The 23,764-nt window shown below is 37.5% G+C and overlaps 1 protein-coding gene across 1 annotated transcript in view; it reads left to right on the top strand.

Moving 5' to 3' along the window:
* LOC145680563 (cytochrome P450 3A16-like) overlaps positions 1–23,764 on the top strand; it is a 148,715-nt gene that overhangs the window by 43,141 nt on the left and 81,810 nt on the right. Inside the window, exon 2 of the mRNA XM_081751198.1 lies at positions 20,821–20,917. Within this exon, the coding sequence (XP_081607324.1) occupies positions 20,821–20,917 (97 nt within the window). The remainder of the gene's footprint in view (positions 1–20,820; positions 20,918–23,764) is intronic.

Here is a 23,764-nt window from a genome sequence, read left to right on the forward strand (position 1 = left end):
AACACGGGTTAGTAGAAAAAAAAATGTAATCAAATGTATACTCGTAACCCTTTTGGACCCAGGTGGCCGAAGTAGCACACACGGGTGTGTCACTTTTTTAATCCGCTCCTGTGTGGACACTAATTAAGATATCGGAATATTATTTTTGCCAAATATGGTTGGACCATAGTTTATCATATTAATTTCTTTTTCTTCTGGGTGTGGAATTTCACCCATCAAAAAGTCGAGAAATTTCGAATTTCTTTTACTTCTTTTTTCCCTGTAGCTAGCTTCGCTGCAGGGACCTCCTTAAGAGTTGCCAGGTAGATACCTCGGAAGGATACCTAATTGTTGACATCAATTGGAGGGGCCTGCGCGCAGTGTTGCCAATTAAGGACATTAAAATTTTCCTAAATTTGGGCAAAAATTCGAAATTTTTGTTTATAAATCCGTACCTATACGTCCAAGTGCAAGTCAATTTACGCCAGTCGAACATTTGTCTTTACTGAACAAACGCGGGTACAGATTATTACAGTGGGGTAATTAGGGGGCGCACGAAAAATTCGTATTTAGGTTCTAACCCTTGATTTTTCTAGTTTTTCCCTACTTTCCTGCTTACCGTAATATATTTTTGGTAATTAGAAGCTTGGTTCTTTAAATATCGCCATGATACTTGTAGGATATATTAGTGGTGTACCAATGTTTAATTTAAGATAGTTTGCGTCTGTCTGGTAGCAGTGTTGCCTGCTACAGAAAATTTTAATTCCTGATTTTAGGGGGAAATTTTGAAAAAAATACCTTTTGTCTCTGTTATTTCCCTCTTGTTGGCTCCATCGGAACAAACGTACCAGTATCTAACAGTCGTCTTTGCCCTACACAACGCACTATAGAAAGTTTCAATAGGATAATTAGGGGAAATACAGTTGAGGTTTACAGTAGACCTTGTTTTCTAAGGGGAAAGATAACAGGTTTGTTTTTAGGTAGAATGAAATATTTTATATTGACATGCTTGCTTTATTAGATATTGTCACAATATTTGTATAATATATTAGAGGGATACCAAAGCTTATTTTGAGATAGTTTCTCTCTCTCTCTCTCTCTCTCTCTCTCTGTGTGTGTGTGTGTGTGTGTGTGTGTGTGTGTGTGTGTGTGTGTGTGTGTGTGTGTGTGTGTGTGTGTGTGTGTGTGTGTGTGATAGCAGCGTTGTCAGCTATAGAAAATATTAATGCCACATTTTAGAGGGAAATTTTGGAAAAATTTCCTCTTTGTCTAATATTTCCTTCTTGCTGGCCACATTCGAACGAATACAGTGTCTAAAAGCCTCGTCCTTAGCCTACACAACACACCATAAAAAATTTCAGTAGAATAATTAGGGGAAGTACAGTTGATGCTTATAATAAACCATGTTCTGTAAATGGTAAGAAAATCGTGAATTTCTGAGGTAGAATGAGATTATTTTTAATTTCATTCTTCCTTTGTTAGATACCGCCACGGTACTTGTAAGATATATTCCTGGGGTACCAAGGTTTATTTTCAGATAGTTTTCGCCTGTCTGATGGCAGTGTTTCCAGCCAAAACAATTCCCGATTTTAGGTGAAAAATTCGAAAAATTTTCCTTTCCCCTCTATTATTTCCCTCTTGCTGGCTACATTGAAACGTACCACTGCCTGAAAGCTTCCTCTTTGGTCTACAGAACCAAGTTTCAATAGGATAATTAGAGAAGCTGTAGCCCCGATATATCCGTTGATTTTTGCTTCTGAGGCGTAAAAAGTGTCAGAATTTCATGTTGATTTTAGTTTAGCGTCCCTTTCAGCAGCGAGGCTATATGAGACGTGGACCTACTGATTAACGTGGAATCCGAACCACATGAGCTCCCGCCGGGAATCGAACCCGGGTCTGCCACAAAATTTCATGTGTATGATGATAGATTTTTTCTTTCCCTCTTTGAATGGAAGCCAGCGACTTTAGGATTTCACTGTACCTTGTCAGCACACCAAATATTTTTTTTAAGTGACTTGAACCCATATGGCAGCAGTGGTGCTAGATACAAAAAAATTTTGAAATTCGATTAGGGAATTTTTTGTAAATTTTCACCCCCTACATTTCCCTCAATTTCCCACCCGTTGGCAACACTGCAATGCAACGTACACCAAAAAATAGCCACACCTATTTTCTAAAAAAACAGTCCTTAACCATATTAATCGAATAAATGATTTTTGAGCAATAAGTCTCTAAGTAAAATGTAGGAAAACGCCAAAAATGACCTGGGTCTGAAAGGAATAATCTCACAGTTTTGCTCGCATAGGTACAAAGAAACAAACGATTTGTAAGTTACGAGGGCTTTGACTCAAGTTCTGTTGATTATTTCAATAATCTGCAACATAAATCAATAAATAGTTGCCAGAAAAGTACAACATTAAAAAAAAAAGATGAAAAAGAACGGTTATTTATTGAAAAAAAGACTTTTTTTTTTTTTACAACACTACTTGTAATGTTCCGCTTGGCTATACACTGCGATCTGCCGCGCCGGATTTTAGCAGGGAGGTCCGGCTGTATTTGCTCGCCGTATAAATGGACGGCGACCGCCGCGCATGTGAATACCTCCATTGCTTGCAATGTCTTTCTACCCTGTTCGGCGGCAATTCGCCGGATAATGAGAAAGGGCTCTATTAAGGGGCTCTGCACATACACGGACAAAACTGTCATAAAACGACAAAAATTTTACTACTCCTATAAACTGTGATTTTCGTGAGTTGCATCAGGATTGCCAGGTAATCTTTTCTTAAATTGTCACATGTGTTTTCCGAAATTGAACAAACACCGTTAAAAACTTGAAACGTAATTTAAAGAGGAACGTCATTTGGGGAGGACAAGAGACAGTTGCCTCGTTAGTTCGAGGAATGTTTTTTTTTCTTCTTCAAGAAAATTTATACTCTTATACTAATAAAAACGCGAAACTTTGTCGGTGGATAATGTTGCACCCCCTCCCTTGTGGCAAAATCTAAAATGATGATGCTGATTTTAAGACAGCATAATAATCGGGATTTTTTTCCTAAAAAGTGCGCTATAAACAAGGTAACATGTTTAATTAATATTTCGACAACGTCAGATCCAGATCAGTGTTGAATTCAGACTTTTGTAAAGGAGGAGGCAATACAAATTTAAGGGGGGAAGGTTGCAGTAGAGCAGCAGGAATCTGTCGCAACAAAACTAACGACTTCTTGTTGTCTAGTCGGTTACAATAACAAAGATATTGCCATTTTTCTCTAACTTACGTTATAAAGAGTTTGTATGCGTCTTTATCTAATTTCCAAGTTTTTATTTTCGACGTTATACGAGAACGCGATTTGTTAGTTAGAACAAAGGATGTTATAAAATAGAGGATCTGCTCATACAAGAAAATCGAGAAGCAATACGTCACTGCTTTGCCACACCTACTCTGCGCCACTACGAACGCAATGTTTCGAGTAGGGATGGCCACATTTTCCGGAAAAACGGAAAACGGAAAATATTTTTTCCGGAAACCGGAAAATTGAAAACGGAAAACGGAAAATTTTCCGGAAAATCGGAAAACGGAAAATTTTCCGGAGAATCGGAAACGGAAAATTTTCCGGAAAATCGGAAGGCGGAAAATTTTCCGGAAAAACGGAAACGGAAAATTTTCCGGAAAAACGGAAACGGAAAATTTTCCGGAAAATCGGAAACGGAAAATTTTCCGGAAAATCGGAAACGGAAAATTTTCCGGAAAATCGGAAACGGAAAATTTTCCGGAAAATCGGAAACGGAAAATTTTCCGGAAAATCGGAAACGGAAAATTTTCCGGAAAATCGGAAACGGAAAATTTTTCGGAAAATCGGAAACGGAAAATTTTTCGGAAAAACGGAAACGGAAATTTTCCGGAAAAACGGAAACGGAAATTTTCCGGAAAACGGAAGACGGAAAATTTTCCGGAAAATGAAAATGTTCACTTGGAATAGTGACATTGGTCGGCTACGCGAAAACAACCTGTAAATGAGGCAATGCTCTTCACCATCTAGTGCTAATGAAACGCAACTCAAACTTAACATTGGACAGGAGAGAAAAGGTCGAGTAAATCAGCGACGAAACATTCCTTACTCCTACATCTATTTGTACACTTGCTTAATCATGTACTTTTTTTTTTTTTTTTTTTTGCGTGAGGGCTTGCAGATCATTCGTTTGCACCGGGAAATTCCCATCATGCGTGTGTTTCGGGGAATCCCCGATTATGCGTGTACCTGAGGGCAGAACTCTGGCAGTAGAGCTGGCAGTGTGTTATACAACTGGTATGTTTATATTCCAACCATTTCTTCATTGCTTATCGTGATCACGGTGATCTGTCAAGGTCACAGATCCTGGGGGCAGCCCCCTCAAAGTTCATGTGGACCCCGCATTCTATTTATAAATATACAATATTTTGCACAATTTGAATTCAGTTTGTCTTAAAACCCTCATATATACCTTCTGCATCTGAATGGATTCCCAAAGTTACAGAGAAATTGGCGCCCTAGATTGATTCTATAGAATCCACACGCAGTAGTATTGGCGGGAGTACACTACGTATTCCAACTGACCTCAGGCGTTAGAACATCGGATTAACATTCAGAAGGCCGATGTTCGATTCGAGCACCCTATCGTCCCGATGTTTTTTTTTTTTTTTTTTTTGTAAGTTTATTTACTCAGTTACATCCGACCTGTGCCATAGACTTTTTAACCCTAAGATAAATTCAATTCTACTGATGTAATTCAGTTTTACACTTTACCCTAGTGTTACCATCTTGCAACTATAAGCGTCACAAATTCCAAATACCGGTACTATTGAGATAAATACCATAGTATGTAGCACTACTTGAAACTAGCGCCAGCTATTCATATAATGATCTAATTCCACATAATTCTCTTCGTAACTTTTTCCGCTACTTTCCCTTTAACTGAAGGACGATTCCACCTAGTTATCGATACATCAATTCAGTTCTCAATGCTGACTTATTATCTATGATTCTGTATGCATTTGAAAGTTTTACTTATTATTAGAGCAACCCAAAAGCATACAAAAGCATAAAAAGCATAATAGCTATTTACACATATGGTTGGTACCTTGAACATGGTTGTGGCTGTCTAAGGGTCCAGAAGAAACTAATTTTAAAAGCATAATTTTAGAAAATAAAGCATAAAACATAATTTAAAAGATATAGCACAATTCTTTAAAAAATCTCTTTAACTTCAAGTTTAACATATTGTATTAATATTTTTAAGAAACAATATTTACAGTGCAAAATCATTGAGAACATAACAATGCAACAATGAAAAGCTTATTTTTATTTTTGTAAACTTTTTGGTCTAATCTTTTGACGTGGAGAAAAGAATAAAGGACAAAAAGAAGAAAACTTCCACCAACACAAGAACTCCACACTATAATGTTGTGTACCTCTTGAAGTTGAGCACTTTCTGTACTTATTGGTAGCATCTTTTATTTTCCCTTTCTGTATGTATGCACCTCTAAGGCGCACACAAGTGATTAAAAAAAAAAAAAAAAAAAACTGATTCGAGTAAAGCCTCTCTTTACAGTGCATTAGGTAGAAAGTTCATTAAATATGAAAGAAACTGGTTGCATAAAATATTAATAAATAGATCAAGATATTTAGAATATTTAATGTATAGTAAATATTATACGTTATACACGATTAATGTAAAACAATGATTGAAATTAATAATAAAGCATAATAAAGCATAATTTGGAAAAAATAAAGCTTAATGTGGGTTGCTCTACTTATTATTCTACATTCATGTTTTGTTACTAAATTGTGAACTCCTAATGCAATCAAAGTGTTTTATTATTATTATTATTATTATTATTATTATTATTATTATTATTATTATTTCATAAACGTAGATGATAATCTAGGTGCTGCTACTTCTATATCTCAGATTATCGCTTCACCTGGCGCACGCTCAAATGCATCTAAAGTAACAGAAAGATCCCAGAAAAAATGTTTTACAAATAAGGGAACATAGTAGTACGTAAGAAACAGAAAAGAATTCTGTCTGATCTCAGAGACCCTAAACCTTGTTCTTCCGCAAGAGCAGAGGTACTTGATAGTAAAATAAGTAATACGGTACCAAAGGATTCTTCTTCCTTTGTCTTTCATTGAAGCAATTCGGTTTCTTGAATTTATGAATGAAGTAAAACCAAGTTACCACTCACCATCCAGACAAACTGTAACTCGCCGTATTGAGGCCTTGTTTTCTAAGGAGAAGTGTGGCTGCGGAATCGATTGATTTGACAACAGATAGCTGGGCTTCGCAGGCTACGGAAAGTTATATTACAATCACAACCCACTATATGCTTCCATCTAAGTTCAATAAGTTCAGTCCTTCAAATAATTGAAATAGAAGTGAGGCACACAAGGGTAAACCTAACTCAGCACTTAGCCCATGTTGCAGAGTAGTGGAATATTTTAGATAAAATACATGCAATTGTCTATGACAATGCTAGTAATATCACAAGTGCGGTACGAGAACTTCCGTATGCAAGCATATGTTGTTTTGCTCAGACCCTAAACTCTCTATAATTAAGGGACTTGCAATAGAGAAAATCGAGAAAATGTTAAGTGTTGTTAGTCGGATTGTTTCTCACTTTAAATATAGTACGTTGGCAACGTCAGAACTGGAAAAACAGTAAAGATTATTAGGATTGGAAGTACATTTCCTTATACAGCAAGTTAAAGCTCGGTGGAACAGCATACATGAAATGCTTGAGAGATTGATAGAACAAAGAAGAGCTCTTAACAATGAATTATCAGATAGAAATGTAACAAAGACGTCAGATTGCAAGAAATTTAACCCTTTAAGGATGTCCAAAATTTTAGACTTTCACTCAAACAGCTACTGTTTCCTTACTATTAATCGTAGGATCATTGTTCATACCTCGTTTTTCTCACGATAGAGCATACTTACCAACGGTACCACGTGTCGGTATCATAAACCTTAACCGGAAAATCGAAAAAAAACGGAATTTTTCTGAAAAAATCACCCCTTCGTAACACTTGCGCCCCTCGGGCCCGTCCCCGGTTTCACGTAGGGATCTAAAAAAAATTGATAAATACTCAAAGGTAGGTCTACACATAATCCTTATGCAAGTTTCAATCTGATATCTTGAAAACTAAAGGCGTGAAAGAGTTTTGAAATTTGCCTTAAGAAAAAAGTCACGTCCCTTCGCACCACTTGGCGCCGCCAAGTTGACTATCCGGTTCCAAAACGCATCTGCGGTGTTCTTTGGTCCATCCTTGACTTGAAAAATAAAAAAAATCCCGGATTAAATACCTGTTCTAGAACCTTAATAAGCGGTCAAAGACGATAGTACGCCATGGTATATAAATATACCAGAACTCTTTAAAAGGTTAAACTTCCTACAGACTAGGGATGACTACATTTTCAGGGAAAACGGAATATAATTCTTCCGGAAACTGGAAAATTAGAAAGACGGAAAATTTTCCAGAAAAACGGAAACGGAAAATTTTCCGGAAAATCGGAAGACGGAAAATTTTCCGGAAAATCGGAAGACGGAAAATTTTCCGGAAAATCGGAAGACGGAAAATTTTCCGGAAAATCGGAAGACGGAAAATTTTCCGGAAAATCGGAAGACGGAAAATTTTCCGGAAAATCGGAAGACGGAAAATTTTCCGGAAAATCGGAAGACGGAAAATTTTCCGGAAAACGGAAGACGGAAAATTTTCCGGAAAAACGGAAACGGAAAATTTTCCGGAAAATCGGAAAACGGAAAATTTTCCGGAAAATCGGAAAACGGAAAATTTTCCGGAAAAACGGAAACGGAAAATTTTCCGGAAAAACGGAAAACGGAAAATGTGATTTCCGGAAACCGGAAAACTCTTTTTCCGGAAATGGCCATCCCTAGTTTCGAGCCAACAATTATGGCGGAAACGAGAGTAGTCAGACGTTCCGGCTCAGATGATGATCGGTTTTGTGGCTTCATTGAGTTCATATGATGAAGATACGTATGGGCAGATCCTCTATTTTATAACATCCTTGGTTAGAACAATTAGCTTGGTGAAAGAAGAAAATAATTTTCTTTTTTAAAAAATCTTTGCTTTTTAGACTTTTATTTCCGAAAAAAATGGGAAAAAGCAGGTATTTCAGTGCAAGTGTACAGATATTCTAGAGGGGGCATTATATATATATATATATATATATATATATATATATATATATATATATATATATATATATATATATATATATATATATATATATATATATATATATATTCTAGGGGCTCAAAGCCCCCCTTGAACATGCCTGAATTCAACACTGCGTCAGATATAATCTGTTACATAAAAATTAGAATTTTCGGATATTAAAATGTACACTCCATAACTACACGGAAGCTAATTTGTGAGCAGACAAGTTTTAGAATAGTAAATTATCTGGAACATTATCATTATTAAGCATCTGAAACTTGAAGTCCGATGTGAGAAACCGTAATTTTCTTAACATCACAAGCTTAAATCGCTTGATATAAAAGCACGAAATTTGATATATGTGATTGTATTTAGTACTACTGTCATAGTATGCTATTGATTTGTATGAATTTAATGTGGATGAGAGGGAGAGAGACTTTGATTTGTTGGCATATCAATATTATTGGTTTATATTTGTCCCTTTTCAGCACAGAGGTCACTCCACAGTGGCGTGGCTAGGCTAATAATTGCTGTGTCGAAAAAGTGCGTGAACGTACGCACCCGGATATTATACGTATGTTGAATAATTGCGCCAGGTTGTCATTGGTACTGGAAATAATTTTCTGTTTTTAGCTGCCAAACGAGAAGCAGATTTAGACCGAGATAAGCAGTGATGATAATATAAAATCTTTCAACTTGGAGCTGACGAAGGACTACTGCTTTGAAGGAGTTCAACATAGAGTATAGGTTCCCAGTAATATTTGTCATTCTAGATCAGATGTTTTCTTCTAATTCAAATAGCTAATTCCCAGTGTTGATTAAACTAAAAAGAACCGAATTTGCATAAAAGCCCATCTGAGATTTTAAGATGGTCAGCGCATGGCGAATCTTTCTTTGAGTTTTTGCTGGTTCTCCAGTACTTTCATTCAAGATGATTCTCAGTTGTCTTTACGATGTATAGTGTACGCAACACTGCCAACCAGGGTGGAAAAAAATCATGATTTTTTTTTTAAAAAAATCATTTTTGTTGATTTTTTGATTTAAATCGATTTTTTTGATTTAAATCAAATCTTTCTCCTCGTAAATTACAAGTTGCGAACTGAAGAAAAAGCATTAGGAATTAGTATTAAATGCTAATTATGCCATTTAAGTGAAAGTATTAGGGTTGAATTTTGAATTAATCCCCAATTGTTAACCTATATCAATCCCAAACAATGTTTCTTAACCCTTTTAAATTACGGCTTTTTTTTAAAGGTAAATTATAGACTTTCAGTCAAGGAGCTACATCATCCCTATTTATCCTAGGATCATGGTTCATACCTCATCCTCTTCAGAATAGAACAGCCTTTGAAACGGTAACATTCACATTTCCCTACCGTGTCCGTGAAACGGGAAATTTTGAGAGAAAATGGGATTTTTCTGTTTTTTTTTTTTTTTTTTTTAAATTTTAATCCCCTCTGGACTCCCTTGTGTTGTTAATGCACATATCTCAAAATCAACTGGGAAATACTAAGGGATGTACTAAATGTGTATATAAAATTTCGAGCTATCTTTAATAGTAAGGGCGGGGAAAATATTTAACAATGAGTTAAGAACATCTCCACAATGTCCCAGATAACCCGCATGTAACATAAAAATTTCCTCAGACATCCCTATTTATCCTAGGGTCGTGATTTGTACATTATTCTCTTCAGAATAAAAGCGATTTTCAATCGTACCATTCAAATGTCTCCATCGTGTACCTGGGGCGGAAAAATCACAAAAAAGTGATTTTCTGTTAAAAATATCCTTTTTAACTTTTTACCCCTCTGGACCAACCTCCTATTTTAAGGTAGATATCTGAAACACTGAAAAAATACTAAGGGGTGCATTGAATAAATGTGCAAAATTTCAATCTTCTAGGTGCAAAAGTAAGCCCGCGAAAAATAATATTCCCCAAATACCCCCGATTCCCGTATAAAACAGGATCTGAGGTAAGTTTCCTGAAACATCCCTATTTATCCTAGGATCATGGTTCGTACATCATTCTCTTCAGAATAGAACAGCCTTTCAAACGGTACCATTCATATGTCTCCATCTGAATCGCAAAAAAGCTATTTTGTTAAAAATATCCTTTTTTTAAAATTTTCTCCTCTGGACCCCCCTGTTTCCATGCAGAGATCTGAAAACATCTGGAAAAATGCTAAGAGGTGCACTGAACGAGTGTGCAAAAGTTCAGTCTTTTGAATGCAAAATGTAAGCCCGCCAATAAATAAATAAATAAATAAATAAATAAAAATAATAATAATAGGCATAACAAAAAAAATATCTTTTTTAATTTATGACGTCATCACACACTGTCCCGACGCAGAAAGGCGTGAAAACATATGTAACATGTTCTATAATGCCTCCAGTCTTGAAAAAAAAAAAAAAAAAAAAAAACGAAGTAAAAAGGTTTATTGATACTTTTTTAATCGAATAATGAAGATTTGATTTTAAATAGAATAAAAATAGGTAATATAATTTAGAAGGTTAAGCATTAAGGAAGAAGTATAGCAATGTTTATCAAAATGACTAATTTTTTCACAAAAGTTACTGATATTTGGCAGGGGCATATTTTTAAAAAATTGGAACTAGCTTGAGGCACGAAATACATAAATTTCGCCGAAAGTTATAAATCTTTAAAAAAAAAATCGGAGAGGGAATAGGACCCCTCTAAATACGCCCTATTATCTGAGAACAAACAAGCTAACGCGCACACGAAAGAATTTTCGTCTTAAATGTCGATGGTGATTTCTCCGTTGGAATAGTTAACGACCTACCTAAACCTAAACCCATTGTTACAAAGAGAAGAAACCAGGATTGCTCTGTTACCCGTTCAAAACGGGATTTTCCTTAATCATCCAGTGCATGACAGTTCTTTTCATACTATGCTGTACATACTGTACATTTGAGTCTCCCATAACTAACTAACTAACTAACTAACTCTATGGCCTATGGAACCCGGAGGTTCAGTGCCGCGTTCACAAAAGCTCTCCACTGACTTCTATCCTTAGCTAATTGCATCCAGTTTCTATTTTGTATTCCTATCTCTGCGAGATCCATCTTAATATTATCCTCCCATCTGCGCCTAGGTCTTCCTAGTGGTCGTTTTCCTATGGGTCTACCAGTCAAGACTTTGAAAGCGTTTCTACTCTCTTCCATTCTAGCTACATGACCTGCCCACCTAAGCCTCCTAGACTTGACGACCCTAACAATGTTGGGTAAACCGTATAAACTATGTAGTTCCTCGTTATGAAGCTTCCGCCATTCCCCATTCTCGTTCCTCTTGGGTCCGAATATTCTTCTCAGGATCCTGTTCTCAAATACTTTCAGTCTATGTTCTTCCCTCAGAGTAAGCGACCATGTTTCGCAACCATACAGAACAACAGGCATGATTATCGTTTTATATATTTTAAGCTTCAAATTCCTCGACAGAATTCGCGACGACAAGAGATTTTGAACCGAGTAGTAACACGAATTCCCTGCTTTTAGTCGACATTTAATTTCTTCGTGAATATGATTTTCGTCTGTTAATATTGATCCTAAATATTTGAAAGTATCCACTTTATCAAAAGCATTATTTAATATTTTAACGCCTCCACAATTTGCCGTATTACGGTCCCGACGCACTTCCATGTATTTAGTTTTCTCTGCATTTACTTCTAAACCCATGTCCCTGCAAGCGTTTAATAAGATCTCTGCATTTATTTCTACTGTTCTCCTATCATCCCCTATTAAATTTACATCATCCTATGTTTGGTAATTTGAGTCTCCCATAACCGAAATAAAAGAACAGAAACGGAATTTTACTTTTTTTCCACTTTAAATTATTTTATTTCGAAATTGTGATTTAAATCAACGATTTTTATTTAAAAAATCAAGTGATTTAAATCTTGATTTAAATCGTGATTTAAATCAGACTAATTTAAATCAATCCACCCTGCTGCCAACTCAGTCTAGTTTTCTCTGTTAAGTGCTAGCCAATGCCAATGCCAATATTGTTTGATGACTGAAGTGTTTACCTGTTCACTTACCAGTTTCCACAGGGAATCGAACTTCAAATAACGCACAACTAACATGCGCACAGTAACAATTCGGCTTCGCAACATCTTTTTACGGTTAGACGTATTTAATTAACTTTTTTTTTTCAGTACAAGTCTATTATCAGTCGCACAAGGGTCGAATATATCTAAAAATGTAATTTTATCCTATGTTTGGTAATTGTCAGATTCGGCAACATTGATTTCCGTCCTTAGCACGTACTTACTTTCTGAACATTTTCTTCTATACAGTGATAAACGTGACTGGCAATGTTGGCGGCCGACAAAATTGCAAGCGACTAAATGTGCATGTACTTATTCAAAATACATTGAAGGGGATTTTGCTAACGTTAAAATGTCTGTGGTGACGGTGTGTGTGAATGGCCCCTAATTTTATTTATGCGCATAATAATATTATTGTATTCAAAAATGTGGGTGCTTCATTTGCAGTTTTAAGTTAAATGCATTTATTTGATTTGGTTTCATGTGCTTGAATCACTCTTGCCGCCTTAGATGTACTTGAGCGCGAACAGCGCAACCGACAAATTGACTTCTTTGAAACATACAGTAGTTCTCCCATTTTACATCACCGCAGTCTGCCCGCTTCAGCGCACGCTTCTTCCTCGCTACCCCATCTGACGTGCTACAATCTTAGTAGACGGCTATTTAAAGCGTTCGCAAAGCGTTTTTATTGCTCATGCGTACGCTTGGAATACGCTGACCATGTATTTAAATGCTGATCGCTAATCACAATGCGCTGCAAACGCGAAAGCAATAAAAACGCGGAGAAAACGCCAGGTCGAGCGTATTTGGCGCGTTTCGGAACAATAGACCACTTGCTATTTAAAAGATGTCTAAAGGAAGAAAACAAAGGAAAGACGTGTTGCCAGGTAAGGGGGTTTTAGCAAGAAACAGCTGCTTGGAACAGGCTTTGTGTAGAGTATTGGAGCTCTGCTATTATAGAACGGAACCTGGCAAAAAAGACCTGGAAACCCTGGCTGGCGCACAGTATTATTTGTAACTCTGGCGAAAGTAAAATTACCGAGTAGCCACCTCGGTCACGTTCGCTCTGGGGAAGGGGGTTACGCTTGAGACGTGTCGCCACATTTGGCCTAATCCTAGTTTCGCCTAACCAATTATCTGACACTTTTATGACAGATAAATGATAAGGTTTGTGTCCGCCATTTTAGGCGAAAGAAGATATCCTCGTTTGGCCTAATCCTCGTTACGCCTAAAATGGCGGACAATAAGAAAAAAATCGTGGAAATTCAATTAGAAGAAAATTATAAGAGAAAATTCCCTAGTATATGAAGAATTAAGAAATGCAAAATATATCGATTGATATTATATTAACTATTTTTGAGGAGTTCGGATTACTAAAACTCCTTTATGTATTTACTATGACCATGCATATATACGAATATATAATATATCGACAGTTCTCTTTCGATGCAAACGATTTATGGTATGCATTCCAAATCTTAAGAATAGATTTCATCTCAGCTCGAGTCTTCTATTAAAGAAAGAACTAGTACAACTTTCGGTTTCGAAATTGATTCCTAAATATTTAAAATTGTAAAAGATAACGAGAAATAGTTTTTGATGAGAATTCAGCTTCCGATAAACAGGTTGCATGTCTCACATCACTCTATCGCTGCCGGAAGTTATAGATATATTTTCTGTTTCAATATTGAATCTGCATAATTTGGAAATCTACAGTAATTTAACAATGTAAAAAGAAACTCACATGTAAGAGAACAAGATATGTTTTCATAACTTTGCTTACTGCACCGAACACCAGTAAACCCAGACGGCCACCCTACTGAATAAGGAATTCAGCCGGATAGTTAGTAGACAACGTTTTCTTCATCGTATGGACTTCAGAAGCCGATAAACCACGAGGTTACCACTTGTCATTATACATCACTGGGGTTAATGTCTTACGCTGGAAAAATGCCGTGACTGGACCATAAAAACGAAAAACGAAATTAAATGAAATCTTAGTTTTACGTCCCACGTTTATGCCGGTTAGGCTAAAGGAGACTGTGATGATGAGTAATGAATGAAAATGGAATGAAGAAAGTGGGAGGAAACGGGAGAACCCCGAGAAAACCCACGCACACGGTGTTTGTCCACCACAAAGTTCACTTGGCGGGGGCTGGGATCGAACCCGGGACCCCAAGCACCAGAGGTGAACGCTCTACCACTGACCATAAAAACGAGTAGCATGGTGCGATGATTCTCGATTTCAATCTCATCACGCCGATAGTGATCTGTAATTTGGCGCCAGCCCAACGAAATCATGTCAAGTTGGAACTGTACAAGATAATGGAGACTCCATGTTGATTTAGAGTATTTTTCTGTAAGCAGTGGTTTGGACCTTTGTAGGCTACATACTATTCACCTGTATTGTATCGAAGTACGAAGATCTTCAGAGTCAACTATATCTATTTATTTCTGCCATACGAGTGGAAGTGGAGTGTACCTGCAGGACAATCACCCTCGTAACAGATCCCGGTTGGTCACCATCTGTTTGAAGGACACTCTACTTCTTCCTGCTGAAACATCCACCGAGAAGCCCAGATTTCAATCTCATTGTACAATCCGCGGCAAAAAACCTGCAACATGAGCATATAAGTTTATTGTGAAATGACGAAGTCTTTTGCTCCAAAATAAGTGTGCAGGGGAGGAGGCCGAGGTTTATCTTGGCGTGATTCGTTCCACTTAGACGTTATGTTCATTCCCTGTGCTGTTAGGCGTAGTTTCACAATAAACTTACATCCTCATGTTGCAGCTTTTTGCCGCAGATTGTACATCTCAGAAACTTATGCTATGGACATTCCCGGTAGTATGTGAAACGAGTGGAAATTCAACTCAAAAGTTGTAATTTTAAAAGTAATAATAATTGAAATATATTTTTCTTCTTTCTTCGTTAGTAACACATTGAGATGTTTGAATTGTGGATTTATCCAAAGAGCAATTTGTCAGTGGAGCGATTTGTCTCAAATAATTCATTTCGGTCACAGTTGTCCATTGTTAAGTTATGAGCAAATTTAGGGATCTTTTGTCAGATCTAGCTCGAAATATTTACAAATTTCATACGAATTATAATTACAATAGAATCATAATAGGATCCCTTATAATGCATTAACAGTTTCAAAAAGGTATTGAAACTGGAATGAAATCTTCTGAAAGATCAGAAAAACCTACAATAAAATAACTTTTGCATCCACATAAGAAGAAACACACAAACTAAAGGGTGGTCCAACTACAATGCACGATGTTAATTGTAAATAAAACGCAAAGTTTTCAGAGAATAATCTTAATATTTTTTATTATGATAGAAGAATCTATGACAATTATGTGTGAAACAAAATATAGGCCAAATGCTCGCCACGGCTTCGATGGCAGACTTCTATCCGATGGTCCATATTTTCAACGACTCTGAGACATAATTGAGGTTCAATATCATTAATGTGCCGAATTATCGCATCCTTTAGCTCTTGAATTGTTCTTGGCTTATTGACGTACACTTTTTCTTTTAAATATCCCCACAGAAAAAAGTCCAATGGTGTCAAATCACATGATCGTGGCGGCCAGTTAACATCGCCCGACGTGAGACTACACGGCCATTGAATTTTTCGCGCAAAAGAGCCAATGTTTCGTTAACTGTGTGGCACGTGGCACCATCCTGTTGGAACCACATATCGTCCAGGTCCATATCCTCAATTTCTGGCCACAAGAAGTCCGCTATCATCTCGCGATAGCGAACACCAGTCACGGTAACTGCTTGGCCGACCTAATTTTCAAAAAAGTACGGCCCGATGATGCCGCCAGCCCATAACCCGCACCAAAGAGTCACTCTTTGTTGATACATCGGTTTTCAACAATCACTCGTGGATTTTCATTTGCCCAAATGCGGCAATTCTGCTTGTTAACGAATCCACTGAGGTGAAAGTGTGCCTCGTCGCTGAAGATGATTTTCTTTGTGAAGTCACCATTCACTTGTCCGTTCAACCAACCATTCGGCGTATTGACGACGCTGAAAATGGTCAGTAGGCTTCAGCTCTTGAGTCAATTGAACCTTGTAAGCGTGTAAATTCAAATCTTTCTTCAAAATTCGCACCAGTGATGATCGTGAGATGTTCAATTATTGGGCACGACGAGGTTGACGGCTCTTCTGCCACACTATCGCGAACAGCAGCAATGTTTTCCGCAGAACGAACTTGGCGAGCATGCACAGCTGTCTTCGCAATTCCTACAGACCCTGTTTTCTGAAATTTGCGCACAATTCTCCCGATTGTTGACACATTTGGTCGATTATGCTGACCAAGAACATCACGAAGTGCACGAAATGCATTTTGATTTGAACGTCCATTTTCGTAAAAGGCTTCAATAATCTTCACACGTTGCTCAATTGTGTACCTCTCCATGGTTGAATTTGCCAAACCCTGAAACAAAGAAATGTCAAATTAAGTTGGGCAAAAACCTTGACGTTACGGTGTGACACATAATTAACATTGTGCATTGTAGTTGGACCACCTGATATATTTCCTTTGACATACCGATTAGCAGTACCATTTGATCACACCTTTAAACAAAATTAACAGGTGTAACTTGTTGTTTTTCTTTCATCTCAAATACAGCCACTATACACTCTGTGAGGGCATTAATATTCTTAAAATGGAACTGAAAAATGACTGTACAATTGTTGAAACTTTTTTTCTGATAGCAAATAGTCTTATTACAAATTAGTTATGGCAAAACTAATTTGTATTTCTGTGTTCTTCACATAGTAGGGATTTTTTTTTTTTTTAATTTTCCTCCAGTTTTATCTCCACTATTTTTTATAGTCCGCCATTTTAGGCAAAACGAGGATTAAGCCAAACGAGTATCCTTATTTAGCTTAAAATGGCGGACATAAATCTTTTCTCTGTCATAAGTGTGTCAGATAATTGGTTAGGCGAAACGAGGATTAGGCCAAACGATGCAACATCCGCTTGAAAACGCATTCTCAAATAGCTACAGACTTACTGTTGCAAACTGTTACCATTATTTTGATATCAATATATACAGTACGCATATTCGTATTAGGAACTTCGCACGGCTCTCAAAAACCTTTCTCTCAAGAGGAGAAAACGTGCTACACGATATTCAATACTCTCTCTCTCTCTCCTCCCTCATCTGTTTCTTCCGTTTTGGGATTGGATGAGTGACTCATAGGTCAATTACAATTCGAAGGATATCCTCTGTGCATGACGCCCACGCTTTGCCAGATTTCATTCCTTGTTTTTTTACATTCCACATTTAGCACTCAAGTGAACGAACATTGTCTAGTCTGTAAGAGCATTATGGCTATCCTTCAAGGTCAACAGAAGCAATGCTTTCTGCTGTTCTTTGTTAAATTCTTCTGTACAAACTTGTGACTTGAGAGCTTATTTCTATGTATGGCTTGTTCAAGTATAATTATAGATATGAGTAAAACAGACATGTTCTCTATGTTGTAACTTCGTGAGACTGTGATAAATATTAAGTAGATTGTAAATTCAAATACATTGCGTTATGAAGCCCATGCATTAATTTATTTAGTAGTCTACAGTGGAGCATCATAGAGCGCACATCACAGCAATACTAAGTTCCAGTTCGAACTAAACTCCAGTAACTGTAATATGAATTACTTTCAAACACTTTTATTTCCACAGATTATATTTAAATTTTCGTTTTAACGTACTTATACAACATCAAGGTTATGAAGAACCGGACCTACTATTAACCTTTTCAGGACCAGCACGGATTTCAAAACAAAAATCGTAGACATTTACTTTGGCAGCCCTAGTACCCTTTCTAATTGTCACAGGGACATGACATAAACCGTATTTCATTGTAAAGCTTATGGAACAGATTCCGACGAGCTAACTTTTATTCCCGTGCCAAACCCGTAAAGAATTTTTCTTTAAATGAGACTTTTTGTTTTTGGAAATTTGTGAGAAGGGTGGCAACACTTACTTGTGCGCAGGAAAAAGTTTTACGTGTACGCCAGACATTTTATACAATTATGTAAAAAAAATGAAGGTCGAAAGTTCAATACCAAGTGCAAAAATTCCGAACGTGTTTCGTACGAAGATCACCCTGTACATATTTTTCAAAATATTTTGGTCTACCCTGACGTTGGCAGCCCTAGCGACGGCCCTAATTGTCACAGAGATATAAGCCATACCTCGTTGGATAGCGTATGAGACAGATTCCAACGAGGTAACTTTTGTTCCCCTGCCCCCGTGCGTACGACAAATAAGTGTTACCATAACCCCACAAACTTCGAAAAAGTGGATTTCCCCCCGACTTTTTGAATTTCTTCTTTCATGGATTGGATACGGGAGACACAAAAGTTACCTTATTGGAATATGTCCTATAAGCTTTTCAACGAGATATTTTTTATGTCTCTGTGACAGTTCGAGGCGTCGCTAGGATTGCCAACGTCAGGGTCCATGGAAATATATACAGGGTGTCTCAAAAGCCTCCTAACATAGGGCAACTTTGTTATCGGAGTTGCAACAAAACGTAAGAGGGGAAACAGTCTCCAAATATGCTGTTTTCAATCTAAAGTGAAGGAATTTTTTAAATCGGACCAGCCGTTTGGGCTGTACACTCTTTATGTGCCCATTGTTAAATGAAAATGAAACATTGCCATTTACCTGGACCCACAACATAAGTGAATGAAGTTACTGTCTTTCACTCTAACGTGTCGATGGTCAGCCCCATTTCAATCAACTTCATTCACTTATGTTGTGAGTCCAGGTAAATGGCAATGCCAATGTTGCATTTTCATTTAACAATTGGGCTCATAAAGAGTGTACAGCCCAAACGGCTCATACGATTTTAAAAAATATTTCACTTTATATTGAAAACTTGATATTTCCCCCTCTTACATCTTATTATAACTAATAAAAGTTACCTTATGTCAGGGGACTTTTGAGACATCCTGTATTCAACACCTTCCCATTCACTCGCAAGCCAAATGGCCATACACAGGGTATCACCAGTTAGTATGTTCCCCCAAATTCTGATGGGAATGGGAACTAAAACATACAACTTCCCCTCTGCCATTCCGCTGCAGGACCCCCGATATGGATAAAATGTACATCGTTGGAAAGTTTCATCCTTCCTGAAGAGATAAATCTAAATCGTCTCTCTAGGGTAATTAGGAGCCGAGCTACGGAGGTTTAAACTGCTGGCTCAGCCCCTGAGCCGTTGATCCTGAAAAGGTTATAATGTGCTTAAAACCTATTTCTTATAGTCTTGAATCTGGTGCATTAGACGAGTGTGGGGCAGTGATGACGCTAGAGACGGGGGCACTGGGGAGGGCGCTACTCTGATGGCTATCTATGCCTCGCAGACATGCTGTTTTGTAACGGAAGTCAAATAATATAAAAGAACCCTTTTCGGTATACAGAAAGTAGCTGCCACCCGTAAAATTTCTCTGCCCCCTTCCGCTCCCCGCAGGATATTAAAGCTGGCGTCCTCACTGGTCCGCGGAGTATCATGTAAGATCAATCCTTACAGTATAGGCTGTTCTCCACAACACTATCTCGCCGTTGAGGACTGGATTACAGGACAGTCCCATCCATCCTGGCTCAATAAAGATTTTTTGTGTGTGTGGGGGAGCTCCCGTACAATACGGGAAAGTTGCCAAACCTACTCGACAGGTTATATAATAAATATCTACATATGGTTATCAAAATAATAGAAGCACCTAGAGCTCAAAACACATAAGATACCTAGGTTTGGAGTAATGCCGAGCTGTTGGTAGTAGCGTGATATGGCAAGCTCTGTACTTCGTGACGAGCAGTAGAACGACAGTGTGCAGTGAACTGAACATATGTTAATAGTGTAAAATGAGCGAGCTCATAGATTTCCAAAGAGGGCAAATTGTTGGCGCTCTTTGTGATGCGAGCGTGACGAAAGAGGCAAGTGTTGAGTGCGTCGCGAGAACAGTGTCTTAAGATGATTTTATTGCTTACGAAACTTACGGTAAACAACTCACATCGGCCAAGAGAAAGTAATCAGAAAAATTACTTGCCCGGAAGAAATCGCTGATAAAGAGCAATATACTTTATCACGACCCGAGTGATAGCGCGAACATGCACCATGAATCACAGGGCACGTGTGATATGGTCGGATGAGTCATCGTTAAATTTACGTGGAAGTACACTTAGTTTCGAGCCTCTTCAGTATAGCTACAAGAATAGCTACACTCATAAAAAAATTTTCTGCCCCCGAAGAAATTTAAACTGGGGTCGTCGCTGTATCCCATATTGTCCGTTCTAAAAACTATTGTTGGTGAATATTTGTTCCAGTTAGGAAGAATCTGAGTTTGAATATCACCTTTATATCATTTCCAGTAGTGGTTCTTGAGGGAAGTCACAAGCTTACCTAAGGAACTATTTCTTGTATCATATACAGCTTTCTGAAGCTGTATGAAGCTTTTTTCCCCTTAGCTTGTAGCAATAAAATTTAAAGAACTTTCGGCTTACATGAACCTAAATTTTTGATCATTTTTCTTTCAGATATCTGACGTCGACTTTCGAATATTTCGAGAAACAAGGTATTCCGGGGCCTAAACCGGTTCCAATTTTCGGAACATGGTGGAAGATGTGGAACAAGGTAAGTAGCATTTGGGTAGTCTAACTAGACAGTTTCCTAGTTTGTCAAGAAAAGTACTGAACATAGTTTATAGTTAAAAAAACCTACTCCGTTCTTCCATGGTCGTATGCGATATAGTATATTCATGGTTTAAAAATTCCCACTTCATAACTGCTCCAAATTGTTATATAGGCTTCGTCTTCATACCTTATGGCCACAGCTCATTCTGTGTTGTGTTTAGCGTGTAACAGGCTGCAGTATCATGATCTTAAGAACGTAAAGTGTAACTTAGGATTCTTTCCTAAGCTCACTCTTACTTAAAGCAAAAGAAAATTATGTAATGAAGAACATAAGAAGAAGATAGAAAAATGAAGTGAACCTATCGTATATGCAAAAATATTTTAACATTAACTATTATTTTGAAGACTTCCTACGGTCTATAAATTTGGTTGCCTAATAATGAACATTTTCTTTTTGACCAAAGGTTGTAATTAGCAACGTCGTACACATTTGAAAACATATTGTCTTTCGCTAAACTGTTTCTCTATTGAGCAACGCAGTCAGTATGTCGATATTGACGTACAAACATGGCGGTTATTGTTTCAAGCGTACGAGTAGCAGACCGGAATTCAATCGCAAATTTCGACAAGTTAGAATCATTGTATAAGTGAAAGGAGGTATTTTTCTTAATCAGCTAGCTCTGAAGTATTTTTTTTTTTTTTTTTTTTTTTTTTTTAGTGAAAAAATCGATGAAAGTCTCCATTGACGTCTTACATCCTCGTATATATAATATACAGGCGCGGTACCAAGGGGAGGCTATAGGGGCTATAGCCCCCCCATTGACATTCAGGTATACACTGGATAAAATGGGCTTCAATCCTGCTTTACACTGGATAAAGCGGCAAACTGTGGTTTAGCCCCTCCCTTGATCATATCCTGCATCCGCCACTATATCTATGTATGTATGTATGTTTGGAAACTTATTTTTTCATAGATACTGCCTGGTTCAGTTTTTAACATATTGTTCATATTCATTTGCAGTGGCGTACGCAGAATTTCATCAAATCGGAGGGGGGGATTAATCACATATTCATATCCTTTTAGGACAAACGTGATTATACGTATTTCTGTCTTCCGCAACGAAACGAATCTCAATCTTCCTCAGTTAAACTCCTACCCCTCCCCTGCATATGCTTTTGTTTCATTGTAATGTTTTCCAAAAAATTAGTGCTGTCTCGTCTCAAAAAAGAAGTGCTCTGTAAGTGTAGTGTTGTCTCGAATAGTCTTTCTATTGAAATAGCTCTGTCGCGACACAAGAAATCAGTCTTGTCTTGTCAGCAAGTATAATTGTCATTAAGTTACTAAATTAAATAATAATAATAATAATAATAATAAAATTGGGGTGAGCTTAATGGAAGAATCGTAATTAGTTCAAAGTATGCAATTTCTTACAATTAATAAGGATAAACTAGGCCCTGTTCTCATAATTTCTTACTAATAAGAAATCGTATTTAAAAAAGACCAATATATCATTTTCACGAGTACTTTAACAGATTTAAACTTGGTATTCTGGCAAATGCCCAGACAGTCGCAGGCGACTTAAACGTCGGTTTCAATGTTTTCCAGTTATTTCCAGTCGTCTACATGTATGTACGTACGTATGTATATATACGTAAACCCAACTATTCTTTTTCCCCTCTTTTTTTTAAAAAAGATTTTTTCTGCAAGTTATTAGTTTCCTGCCGTCGTCGTAGCGAGAGGGCATGCGCGCCTGTTCCAAGTTACAACGTTTGATACATTGCATCTGGAAAGGCAAAAGAAGTGCCGTAGCCTACACATGCTGACAACACACAGATTTATAAACGTCCTAGTTACATAGAGACGAAGAGAAACATGAAGTGAGAAAAAAAAGTAAGATTCAGAAATAGCAACGTGGTGTAGGCGCAGTGGGGGATAACGAGTATATCTGGAGAAAATGTTTCACTAAGCGACGTGGGATAACCAGAGAATTCTTAGCTGGATTCGTTGTTTTGAACGCTGTTTGCTCATGATAAACAAATGACACTATTTTTTAAATTTTCTATACTCTATCCATGATTCTGAATAACTCCACAAGAGCTAAGTTGTAAACTTGTACCCCAAACTATTACCCTCTACATTCCATATTGACCTGCTCACCAAAATTTGTATACTCCTTTCCCCCTTAGGCCGCGGTGGCTCAGTGGTAAAGCGTTCACCTCCGGTGCTTGGGGTCCCGGGTTCGATCACAGTCCCCGCCAAGTGAACTTTGTGGTGGACAAACACCGTGTGCGTGGGTTTACTCGGGTTCTTCCGTTTCCTTCCACTTTCTTCATTCCACCATTTCATTCATTACTCATCATCAGTCTCCTTTAGCCTAACCGGCATAAGCGTGGGACGTAAAACTCAAAGATTGCATTTTTTCATTTCTCCCTTCGTCCTATGTGTTTGTTCCCTGTCTATTGTCAGTAAATATATTCTTTTCCAGTTCAAATGACAATCCCAACATGTATTAACTTTTTCCTTCATATTTTTTTTTTCCTGTACCCTTGGAGCGTAGCCCCGGCCAAAACATGATTAATATCCCGCCCTGTTACTAATTGTACCCTCGTGGTTTCGTCACTATGTTTGTTATATAACATTCTTTCTGTTACTGAATATTGCTGAAGTTTACTTACCTGTTACTGAATTTTACACATTGACAGGTTCAAAAAGAGCCTTGAAGGATGATGCTCACAATCTCTCTTGTTGGTCTTAACAAAATTCGCATCTGTGGTCCTGCCGACATGTTCTAGTTGTTCAGTTACTTTCAGTTCTATACAGGGGCGGATACAGGACCGACTTCTGGGG

Source organism: Thermobia domestica, chromosome 3, assembly GCF_964235325.1.
Source record: "Thermobia domestica chromosome 3, izTheDome1.hap1.1, whole genome shotgun sequence".
NCBI classification, from domain to species: domain Eukaryota; kingdom Metazoa; phylum Arthropoda; class Insecta; order Zygentoma; family Lepismatidae; genus Thermobia; species Thermobia domestica.